The 12,458-nt window shown below is 44.2% G+C and overlaps 1 protein-coding gene across 2 annotated transcripts in view; it reads right to left on the reverse strand.

Moving 5' to 3' along the window:
* Positions 1–8,837: 8,837 nt before the first annotated feature.
* LOC121081118 (leucyl and cystinyl aminopeptidase) overlaps positions 8,838–12,458 on the reverse strand; it is a 67,080-nt gene continuing 63,459 nt past the window's right edge. For both annotated transcript variants that reach the window (XM_040579836.1, XM_040579837.1), the window contains 2 exons: positions 12,328–12,409; positions 8,838–11,362 (listed from right to left, as the gene is read on the reverse strand). In XM_040579836.1, the coding sequence (XP_040435770.1) occupies positions 11,231–11,362; positions 12,328–12,409 (214 nt within the window). In that variant the 3' untranslated portion in view covers positions 8,838–11,230. The remainder of the gene's footprint in view (positions 11,363–12,327; positions 12,410–12,458) is intronic.

The following is a 12,458-nucleotide window of genomic DNA, read 5'->3' on the forward strand; positions in this document are numbered from 1 at the left end:
ATACTTTTATTGGTATTTCTTAGCATTATTGCTTTGTTTTTTTCTAAGGTTAACAAGCTATTTAGAAATATGACTCAGCCCCGGTGGCAGTGTGATGATGGGTGGCATGGCATGTGGGAGAACAAGGGCAGGTGTCTAGAAAGCTTCTTACCTCCAGTGGTCTGGAACTTCACTCCTGAACCAGTGCAGGTTCTTGATGAAGTGCTAGACTGTTTGGAAAAAAGATGCCCTGGCCATGCCAAGGAGACACAACTTATTGCACTGTGCTGGGGCTGGCCTGCACCTATCAAATTCTGCTGAATGCTATTCAGCACCCTCAAGGAAAAAAGAAGTTCTCTGGATCTGAAGACATACCAGGAGACACCATGGCTAAACCAGAGACCCAGCCCTCCACTGTATCAGTTGCCCCTGTAATTGAAACAATGCAAATGGAAGTCAACTTTTTTTGTAAGGTATGAAGAAGCTTTTCCTAAGAAGGAGCAGAGGAATCAAAAAAGGCAGTCTGTTCTGCAGCAGAGCAGTCACAAGAACATGAGGAGGAAGACACTGAAATCGTAAATGAGACAGAAACTACACAAACCCTATCCCTAAGTGATCTGCGAGAGAAGCAAAAAGATTTCAGTTATCAACCAGGTAAGACAATTCTCATCTGATTACTCCAATGCTTGGATGCTGGGGCCAATAGTCAGGAATTAGAGGGAAAGGAAACCCAGCAGCTGTGATCCCTTGCCAAGGCTAAGGCAATCAATAAAGGTATTGGAAAAGAGGCAGGAGTCCATAGCCTTTGGTGGTAACTCCTGTTGAGTGTGAAGGACAGTTAAAGACCACCATTGAGGGAGACAAACCAATATCTGAGGGAATTAGCTACGGTGGAGGTGATCTATAACATTATGGATGGTGATCAGGTATCCGAAGACCCAAAGGAAATCCAGTGCATGCAGTCTATGTGACAAAAGTTTATGTTGATACCATATACCAACCCCCTGGCAGCGGCCTGGACAGACATGGACACACCACCTATGGGTGGATTAGCCAGACTATACCAAGAATATAAAGATAATCTCACTTCCTCCCTATAGGCCTGCATCTTGGCTGTGGGGAAACTGTCCCAGAAATTGTCCCAGCAATCCAAAGACAGGCCTTCCTCACCCACACCAACCGATGTCTCAGCTACTGAACAGTCAGCCTTTTTGTGTTCAAGGGAAAGGGTACCAGTGGCACACACCACTTGCAATCCCATGTTTTTACCTGGGTGACCAGGCAGAGGTCATGAGGAAGTAGGATGGTGAACCTACCTGGAAAATAGAAGCTCAAGTGCAGGAACTGCAAGGCAAAAGAAAAAAAGAAAAAAGAAAAAAAAAAAAAAACAAAAACCCAGCCAGAAAGAAAAATTACTGCTCCAGTGTCTGGCAGAGGAAAAGGGATGATCATACTTTACTTTTGACCCTAATGAAGGGACTTCTATATTGCAGTTACAAAAAATCAAGTAATGAATACTTGGACTGGGAAGAGAGGGGTCCTGTCTTTGGCCAGGCAGTGTAAAAGGATAACAGGTTTTACTGGACTGTGTGGATTCACTGCTCTGGCACATCAGCCCCATGGGAGTATAGAGTTCTAGTGGACACTGGTGCAGAGCGTACTTTAATGCCATCAGACATAAGGGGGCAGAATCCATCTGTACTTCTGGAGTGATGGGGGGATCCCAAAACCGTCTTGTGTTGGAGACTGGGTTATGCCTGGGTGGCAAAAGCATCCTATTTTGACTGGCCCAGAGGCTTCATATATCCTTAGCACAGGCTGCCTCAGGAGGGGGTACTTCAGGGATCTAACAGGGTACTGGTGGGCTTTTGGTATAGCTGCCTTGAGTATGGAGAAGAGTAAATAGCTGCCTAGCTTGCCTGATCTCTCAGAGGATCCTTCTGTTGTGGGATTGCCATGTGTTATAGAACAGCAGGTGCCAGTTGCTACCATGACAACGCATTGGCAATGATATCCCATGAATCAAGACTTTCTGGTTCCCCTCCATAAACTGATTTGGTGACTGGAGAGTCAGAGCGTGATCAGTAGGGCTCATTCACCTTTTAACAGTCCCATATGGCTGGTGCAAAAATCTAACAGAGTGGAGGCCAACAGTGGACTGTCATGGCCTCAGTGGTCACACTGCTGCTGAGTGCTGTCATACCAGTCGTGCTAGAACTCCAACACAAACTGGAGTCAAAGGTCACCAAATGGTATGCAACAATTGATACCATCAATGCATTTTTCTTGATCCCTCTGGCAGCAGAGTGCAGGTCACAGTTTGCTTTCACATGGAGCGGTGTCCAGTACACCTAGAATCCACTGCCCCAGGGGACGAAGCACAGCCCTACCGTTTGTCACGGATCAATACAGACTGCACTGGAACAAGGTGAAGCTCCTGAATACCTGCAATGTATTGACAATATCATTATGTGGAGCAACACAGTGGAGGAAGTGTTTGAGAAAGGTAGAATAAGCCAGATTGTTTTGAAAGCTGGTTTTGCCATAAAAGTGAAAGGCCCTGCAAAGGAAAAAAATGACAAGATGAGTGTCATCCATATCCCAATGGATGTGATCAACAAAATAACAGCTAGGTCTCCACCAACTAGCAGAAAAGAAACGCAAGCTTTTTTTAAGTGTCATTTTTTTTGGAGAATGCATATTCCAAGTTATAGTCTGACTGTAAGCCCTCTCTGTCAAGCAACCTGGAAGAAGAATGATTTTGAACTTGCTTGCTGAACAGCAGCAAGTCTTTGGACAAATTCAATGGGAGGTAGCTCATGCAGTAGCCCTTGGACCAGTCTGCACAGGACAAGACGTGAAAAATGTGCTTTAGACTGCAGTCATGGATCACAGCCGCACTTGGAGCCTCTGGCAGAAAGCACCTGGAGACACTTGAGGGTGACTTGTGGGGTTTGGAGCTGGGGGTATACAGGAGCTGAAATCCGTTGCACTCCAACAGGAAAAGGAATATTAGCAGCATATGAAGGAGGTTGAACTGCTTCAGCAGTAGTTGGTACTGAAGCACAGCTCCTTTTGGCATCCAGACTGCCAGCGCTGGGCTAGATGTTGAAAGAGAGGATCCCCTTTAAGCACCTGCAACTGAAGTTACACAGACTAAGTGGTCGCACTGGTAACACAACAGGCTTGCATGAGGAATCTCAAACACTCAGGAATCCTGGAATTGATTATGAACAGGCCGGAGGGCCAAATCTCTGATGTGTCACGCCCAGAGAAGGTGACTCTTGCTGAAGAGGGCCCTCTGTATAATAAATCACCAGAAAATAAAGAGCAATATGCCCTGTTTACATGTGGATCCTGTTGTGTTGTATAACACTGAAGGTGGAAAGATGGTGTATGGAGTTCTACGTGGCAAGTCACAGAAACTGCTGAAGGAAAAGGTGAATTGAGTTAGTCTGCAGATGTGAAAGTCATCCAGCTGGCTTTAGATAGTCCTGAATGAGAAAAATGGCCAGTTCTTTACACTGATTCTTAAATGACAGCAAATGCTCTGTGGGGCTGGCTACAGCAATGGAAGCAGATCGGGTGGCAGTGCAGAGGCAAACCCATATGGGCTGCTGAATTGTGGCAAGATATGGCTGTCCAGGCAGAGAACCTGGCTGTAAAATTATGTCATGAGATGCTCACATACTCGAGAGTCAGGCTACTGAAGAACGTCAAAAAAACCAGCAGTTGGACCAGGCTGCTAGAATTGAAATGGCCTAGGTGGATTTGGACTGGGAACATAAGGGTGGGCTGTTTATAGTTCAATGGGCCCACGACACGTCAGGACATCTAGGAAGGGCTACAACATACAAATGGGATCATGACCAAGGGGTGGACTTGACCATTGATGCCATTGCACACATTACCGATGAATGTCAAACGTGTGCCACAATCAAACGAGTCACCCCTATAACCTTTTTGGTATAGGGGACAATGAGCTATCAATACAGGGAAGCCCGGCAGACTGATTATATCACAGTATCACAAACCCACCATGCCAAGCACCATGTGCTTACAATGGTGGAACTGACTACTGGATTGTTGGAAACATACTCTGTAAACCATGCCACTGCTGGGAATATATCTTGGGCTTTAGAAAGCAAGTTTTATGGCAACATGGCACCCCTGAAGGAATGGAGTCAGACAATGCGACTCATTTCCAAAACAATCTCATGAACACCTAGGCCAAGGACAAACACCATGGCACTGACCAGGTGTATCACTTACCTTATCATGCACCAGCCTCTGGGAAGACCAAATGATAGTCGGCTGTTAGAAACAGCATTGAGAGCAATGGGTGCTGGGACGTTCAAGCTTTGGGATACAAATTTAGCAGAAGCCACTTAGCTAGTTAACACTAGAGGATCTGCCAGTCCACCTGGCTGTGCCAGATCAAAACTCCCTGGGCACTGTGGAAGGAGAGAAGATCCCCATAGAGCATATAAGGACCTTGCTGGGAAAAACAGTCCCGTGTTATCCCTTCATCAGGAAAGGGCAAACTTATTAACAGGACTGTTTTTGCTCAAGGACCTGGTTGCACTTGGTGGGTACTGCACAAGGATGAAGAAGTCCAACGTGTACCTGAAGATGATTCAGTCCTGGGTGAAAATAATACATGATGTGAGTTGTATATTACTAGTGTTACATGATGCTTCACGTCACCACTGCTGTGGTCACTCTGTGTTAAAGGTATTATACCAGGAACCTCTTGCTGCTAGCCAAGCTAGAGGCAAGAGAAGGAATTCATTACAATATTAAACCTTATGGCTTAGTCCAAAGGGACCAGTGGTGCAAAGTGTAATGGACATACCTTTAAATTGTTGTAATCCATTATTTGAGTTGAATGTTATAGGAAGTACTACTGCAGTAACCATCTGAATGAAGAACAAACCTCACAAGAGTCAATGATAGTGCAGCAATGACCCAACCTGAGCTGGTTTTGTTGCCCAGTAACTCCATGCAATCCACCAGCTCTCCTGTCCTGCGTGAATACCATAACAGAGGAAGCCAAAGTCATAAACTGAAAGATCTCTGTGCACATTTTATGGATATGTATGGACATCTTACAAACATTTTATGGGAGAAGGGGTGGTTAATGAGGATGTATTGTGGTAGTGTGGGACCTGACCATGATATAAATTATATGGAATAAGGGGTAGAGAATGAACTGGCTTCAGGTCAGATAGAGTTAAATTTCTTCATAGTAGCTTGTACAGGGCTACATTTGAGTTTGTGCTGAAAGATAGCGTTGATAACACTCTGATGTTTTAGTGACTGCTGAGCAGTGCTTACACAGTGTCAAGGCCTTTTCTACTACTCACACTGCCCCTCCAGCGAGTAGGCTGCAGGTACAAAAATAACTGGGAGGGGACACTGTTGGGACAGCTGACCCCAACTGGCCAAAGGGATATTCCATACTATATGGCATCATACTCAGTAATAAAACCAGAGGGGGAGGTTGGGGGTGGGGGGTGGTTAGGGACTGGCTGGGCTTCATTTGGTTGGCGGTGAGCAACTGTTTTCATTTGCATCACTTGTCTTTCTTGGATTTTAATTTTCCTTTTTCTCTTTGTTATGTTTTTCTCTTCCTCTTACAATTAATTAAAAAAATATTATTTATTTTTAATTCTTAAACTGTTTTTATGTCAACCCATGAGTTTCTTTCTCACTTTTACCCTTGCTATTCACCCCACATCCTGCCCAGGGCAGGGGCAGGGAGGGGGGAGTAGAGTGAACTAGAGGTTGTGTGGTGCTTAGTTGCCAGCCAGGACTAAACCATGACACCTGGCCACAACTGTGTGGGAACTTCAGGTGCTGGGTGTCTGTTTTGGAGCTGGGCTTTGGGCGAAACTGGGGAGGTAGGTGGGGGTTATGTGGTAGAACAAGCACAGAGCCACACTGCCAGTGGGCCTGTGAAGTTCCTGACAAGGGTAGGTAAGGGCCACCACCAACAGCTTTCAGTCCTGACCACCTCTGTGTGGGAGCCCTAAGTGGTGATTGTAGCAAGGCTCTGAGGAGGGTGAGCAGGTAGATGAGGATTAAGTGGTAAAGTGCAGATCTCCAGGGTTCATGGGGCTGTGAAGAGGCTGCCAAGGGAAGGTAAGAGCTGCTAACGGCTTCCAGTCCTGCCTGTTTCGGTGTTGGATCCACACCTGATGAGCGTTTGGAACCTGGGCTCTGGTTATGGGGCTGAGATGGGGCTGCCAGAGGAAGGTTTTGGCTACCAAAAGCTTTCAGTGCATCCTTTTCTGTACAGGAGACATCACTGTTAGCTGCCAGTTTTCATTGGTTCTTGCTAGGATGTGGGCGAGGGTAAGGTGGTAGGGCATGTTCAGAGCTGCAGTGTTTCTGGGATGCAAAGAGGCTAACACGTGATGCTGAGGGCTGCAGACAGCTTTATGTCTGCGAGGCATGACTGCTGGGTGCCTGTCTGGGCACTCAAGCCTCAGACGAGGTCCCAAACAGGCACAGGTGAGTGGAAGGCACAGGTGAGGTTCAGGCAGTAGAGTGAGCACAAAGCCTGTGTCTCTGGGGCTGTGAACTGGCTGCCAAAGGAAGATGAGGGCTGTCAAAAGCTTTCAGTCCTGGCCACTTCTGTGTGGGAGTCATAGCTGGTGTGTGTCTGTTTTGCCCTTTGCCTATTGTGAGAGTTCAGGTGAGGGTTTGGTTGCAGAGGAGTTGTAAAGACCCATTGTTCGTGGGGCTGCGAAGGTGCTTCCAACGGAAGGTGAGGGCTACAACAGTTCTCTGTCCTTGCCCCTTTTTGCCTAGGACCCATTGCTGATAAGGCTCTGTTCTAGACGTGAGTTTAAAAGAGGGTGAGGAAAAGAGTTAGGGTTAAGTGCAAGACCAAGTGCAGAGTGGGGAACGAAAAAAGCGCTGCTAAGGTAAGGTGAGGGCTGCCAAAAGCTTTCAGTCGTGGCCACTTCTCTGTGGGAGCCCTGGTCGGCCGGTGTCCATTTTGGGCCTAGGCTACAGCTAGGGTGAGGAGCCCACTATGTTTCTGGTGATTGAGACTGTGCAGAGCCCAAGTGTTTTGGGGCCGCGACAGGGAGACCATTGGAAGGTACTGGATTCAAAAATCCTCAGTTTTTCCTGGGCGCCATAGCTGTCAGAACTGCATGTTTGACCTGTGCTCCGGCAAGGGTGAGGATCAGGAGAATTAATGTTAGAGTCAGGCAGAGGACAAATATTGGAGCCTTGTTGTTTCAGACGATTTGAAGTGGCTGCCAAATGCTTTCATTCCTGGGGACTTTTTTCTTGGGCGTCATTGCTGGCAAGGCTCCATTTTGGACGTGGGCTTAGGGTAGATTTGGGTATGGAGGCTATAGCAGCGGTCAAGAATGAAAGCTTTTGGCAGCTCTCTGCTTCTCTTGGCAGCCTGTTTGCAGCCCCATCAGCACTAGGGCTCTGTGCTTGCTTTAGCACTTAATCCTACCCCACACCATGACCATAAAACCAGCCAGAGCTGAGCTTCAAAATGGACACCCACCAGCTAGGGCTTTCACGCAGAAACGGCCAGGACTGAAAGCTTTTGGCAGCCCTAAAATTCTTTTGTTAGCCCCTTCACCACCTCACTAACACTGGGGCTCTGCAGTTACTCTGCTGCCTAACCCCCCCCCAACCCCCCCAGCCTCACTCAGAGCCTATCTTCAGAACCGACACCCACCACCTAGGAATGTGAACAGAAGCAGCCGGGACTGAGGTATTGGTAGCCCTCACTTTCCCCTGGTAGCCCCTTCACATTCAAACAAACACTGAGGCTCTGCATTTGCACTTGCACGTAACCGTCACCTTCACCATGATTACAACCCTAGGCAGAGCACAGGTCCACCACAAGCTCTGCCAGCGATGGCTCCCTAGAAAAGTGGCCAGGTCTGAAAGCCTGGGCAGCCCTCACCTTCCTTTGGCAGCAACGTGGCAGCCCCACGAATGCTGGGGCTGTGCTCTCTCTCTTGCACCTGTGGCTAATTCTCGCCCTAACCCTTAACAGATCCCAGCTCCAACAGAGATGCTGCCAGCTACGGTATCCATGAACAAAAAAAATGCCCTAGACTAAAAGCTTTGGACTTCCCTCCTGCTCCCTTGGCTGTTCTTTCACAGCCCCACAAACTCTGGGTCTCTGCTTTGTCCTGCACCAATGGGTAAGCTTTGCCATCACACTAACCTGAACCAAAACCCGGGTATAACGGCACACCACACTCTACAGCTCTTAGGCAAAATTAGCCTGAACTGAAAGCTTTTGGCAGCCCTCACCTCGGCAGCTTCTTTACAGCCTCACTAACACCGGGGCTCTGCTCCTTGGCTTCCACCTAACCCCTCTTCCTGATCCTCACCCCACCCTAAGCCCATGCCCAAAACAGAACCTTGCCAGCAACAGCCCCCAGGAAAAAGCAGCCAGGAGTGAGATCTCTGGCAGCCTTCACAGCCCTACAAACACCGGGGCTCTGCTCTTTGTCTTGCTCCTATGTCTAAGCCTCACCCCAACGCTAACCCTAGCCAGACCCCAGGGACAACAGGGATGCTGTGACCTGTGGCTCCCCGGGAAAAGTGCCCAGGACTGAAAGCTTTTAGTAGCCCTCACCTTCCCTTGGCAGCCAGACTTTTCATGGTTCCGCTAGCACTGGAGCTATACACTTTGTCTTGCACCAAATGCTAACCCTTTTCCTGACCCTCACCCTCCTCGCAGCCCATACCCCAAATGTAGCCTTGTCAGCAATGGCTGGCTGTCCCGCACCAGTTCTCGTCTTCATTAGTTCCCAACACACAAAAAAAGGGAGGAGTATATTTAAGCATTTCTCACGGAAGAAGGATTCCAGCACAATTTTTAATAGGGTCAGAGACTCCATTACAGAAAAATAATTTTAAAAACTCTACAACTAATATAGCAAAAGTACGCATATGTAACAAATAGTAAAACAAAAATTATTCAATAATCCCTCCTCAACCTCCCCAGCTTTTCAGATTTTCTTGGTACAGTCTGTTGTCTAAAACTCAGCTCCATGCTATTTCCTCACAATAATCATTAAAGCATTTGAATAAAATAGTAATTTTTTTAAATTCCACAGAGGAAATCAGAAGGAAGATGGGATCTTCCTCTACAGCTTCCATTTTGAATTTTATATACCTCAATACTGCAGTCAGGGATGAGTTCAAACACATGTGAGGGGACAGAAGGGATAGAAAAGTGAAAGTTTACTACTGACTTCTCATTTAATATGAAGTGGCTAGAAAGAAAAAGAGATGATATGAATATATACACACACATAAATATGCAAAGATGGAACTAATATTTCTGTAGATTCCAAAAAGGAGGGAAATGAAGTCATAACACACGGCAGTACAAAAATTCCAAGAACATACTTAATTACAATTCCAATTCCATAAACTTTAAGGGGGGATGATTTATTTTCAATGCTTATACTGCCAGTTCCTTCTTCAGTGCAGGTAAAAATTATTCATTTCTGGCCCTTCTGGGCAAACAAGTGTTTGCACACTCTTCAGGTATAACATTCTTTTTTGGTAATTTCAAGGTTAAAAATAACATCTGCAATACTAATGTGAGCTGGAAAATGAGGAATTTCTTTTTGAGGAGTTTTCACAGATATTCTGAAAATGTGGTACGGCTTAAGCAATCATAGCTTACAATTTCTGCTAACCAAATAAAAAGCCAGTGTTGCAGTTTCATAAATTAAAGCATTCAATTTGAATTACTCTGTGACAAATATTTAAGTCCATTAATTTAACTCTGATTCAAACTATTATCTTTTTCAGAATTTACTGTAGCTAAAATTAAATCAGCTTAATTAAAATAGTACAAATTTTAATTGTTAGTGCTTTCATTGTAGTTTATAACTAATCACATAACTCAATGATAAGACAACAGGTCTGAATCTGCTTTCATACATGTACAAAAGGCGCATCGGTAGTGAAGAAAATAAAACAGATGTCAGCTAAAAAGGTACATTTACTCTTGCATGTGCTGTATTTACATTTTATCCCTCAAAAATGGCCTTTTTCACTGCTTTTGAAAGAGATGCAGATTGCACAATAGGTATTTCAACTTTCTAATGTAGCACATTGGGGGTTTACATCCTCTTCTTTAAAAGACTTTGAAGATCTGTCTCACTAGGTTTTCACAACGGTAGAAGAACTCATCATCAAAGTCTACATGACAAGGTGTCCTAAAGCTTACATCATAAAAAGTCAGCAACGTTCCCAAATTATACTGTGATATGCAAGTCATCAGGCAAGGAAAGAAACCAGAACTTAACGCAAATGAAGTAGCTGCAGTATCTATTAATTGCAGACCCTCTGCAACAGGTGCTGAAATAAAAATCAGTAGTCAAGAGGGCACAAATCAGTAGTCAGTCTAACAGGTGAACGAACCTGGAAAAGTGCAATTTTATGCAGTTGCTCAGAGATCAATACAGAAATATCAGTTAAAGTTCCATGACTAATGATGAGATTCTCAAAAATGCCTAAAAAATTCAGAGTAAAAGTTCCAAGGTCACATCAGTGTTTCTGGAAACACTCTAAAACACTGGTGTTTGCTACCTGGTTTTACTTTTCTATACTACTACATATCCCCTTTATTCATTGAAGTATACATTAACATAAGATATCATTCCTAAACAATACTGTGAAAATAAAAAATTCAAACTTAAAACAAAATTGGAATCTTATTTATTTCACATCAAACTGGTGTATTTTATAAGATCCACTACTAGTAATGTACCTGAAGTATGATTCTGTTTCACAACAGCTTCTGTGTCTACAAATGTGGAAACCATCTACAGTTTTGCATTAAAAAATCTACTGCCCAAGGAGCAGTCTGCAAAGAACTAACAGTTCATTCTGGGTCTTTCTGACCGTAACTGTCAATATTAACCCACTGCTAAGAAACCGCAATACAGCTCCAAATGAAAGGGCATATGTTTCAAATACAAAATTATATTTAATCATTTGTGCAGATGTTTGGTCTATAGATGAAAACAGTTTCAGAATAAATACTTACATCTTGCTCATAAATGCTCCAAGGAAAATAAAATATTATCTGAGACATGCCCTGAGCTATCTAGACTCCTTAAAAATAGTGCAAACAATGTTGCAGTGATGCCTGGTTTCACTCTGGCTTTTGCAAAAGAAACACAGCAACTGCCCACAGAGCTCCTAAATGGCTGACACACCGCAGCATTTACGCACACTACAGCAGATGTTGTAGCTTTGCCAAGTTCCTCTCCATCCACTGGATATTGAGCTGAATTGTGTCAATTGCCTCTTTTACACAACGCAGTTGAGAACTCTCCTCCGATTTTGACTCAAAAAATGACTTTACCTGCATAGCAAGAGAAAAGAAAGAAAAAGATTTAATCAAAATAAACACTGGCCACACAAATAGGTTCAGAAGCAAAGGCTACACATATGTTGCAGGAAACCCATTCCTGAGAATCATTTGCATCTATGCAGTAAGCAAACCTCTCAAAGGAGTTCCCAAAACACAAGAAAAGCATTTTTCATGGGAACTGCAGTAAAACCTCGTCCAGTTTCAATAAATTATTTCACTAATAAACAGACATTCACTTATCATACTCATCCCAGAGCAATCACAGAGCACTCAAAGTTCTGGAAAAGGAGTCTCCTTCTATGACAAAGAACTGATTGTTATCAGCAATCCTCTTCAGCACTCTGGAATGACACCCACTTAGCATTATAACTGTCCATGCAAACACTTAAAATACTCTAAATCAAACCATAAACAACTATCTCTACCAAATTACTGGAATGAAAATGTTAGATTAAACCATAAACCATTCTTGACACATTAACTTCCAGGCCTGGTTAGGGAAGACAACAGAGATTTCTAGTGGCTATTAACTGGCTCTTAACTGATACTCAATCTTCACAACAGCTCCTTGGGATGACCAACAGCAAAAAAAACATAAAGCAATTTTTATGGCACTCCATCACATTCCAGAGTCACAGAAAGTATAGCTTGTTTGCAAAATCTACACCAAAATTCTATCTAGAACAAATCATTATTTGGGGAGACAGTGTGTTTCAGAGAACAGGAAAACAGATAACTGGGTTCAACTCTGTATGTTACTCTGCCACAGACTCAGTATGTAATCTTCCAAATGTTTATGAATCTGTCTGCCATGTGAGAAATAGGGAAAGCAATAGATGTATATCCTTGCAAAAGGGCCTTAAGGACAGAAAACTTGTGTTTTTCTTGTCCCTTAATTACATGAAGACAGCATTGGCACTAGAAAATATCCCTCTCTGGTACATTAAGACACCAACCTCAAGGAGATGTGCCTTTGTTGCAAACTGAGAAGTTGACCAACTAATGATATTCTGGATAGTATATGAGCCTAGGTGAAACCTGAAATACAAACAAAAAAGTTATTTTTAACTAGGAGCGACTTTAAGAT

This window comes from Falco naumanni, chromosome Z (assembly GCF_017639655.2).
Source record: "Falco naumanni isolate bFalNau1 chromosome Z, bFalNau1.pat, whole genome shotgun sequence".
Taxonomy (NCBI): domain Eukaryota; kingdom Metazoa; phylum Chordata; class Aves; order Falconiformes; family Falconidae; genus Falco; species Falco naumanni.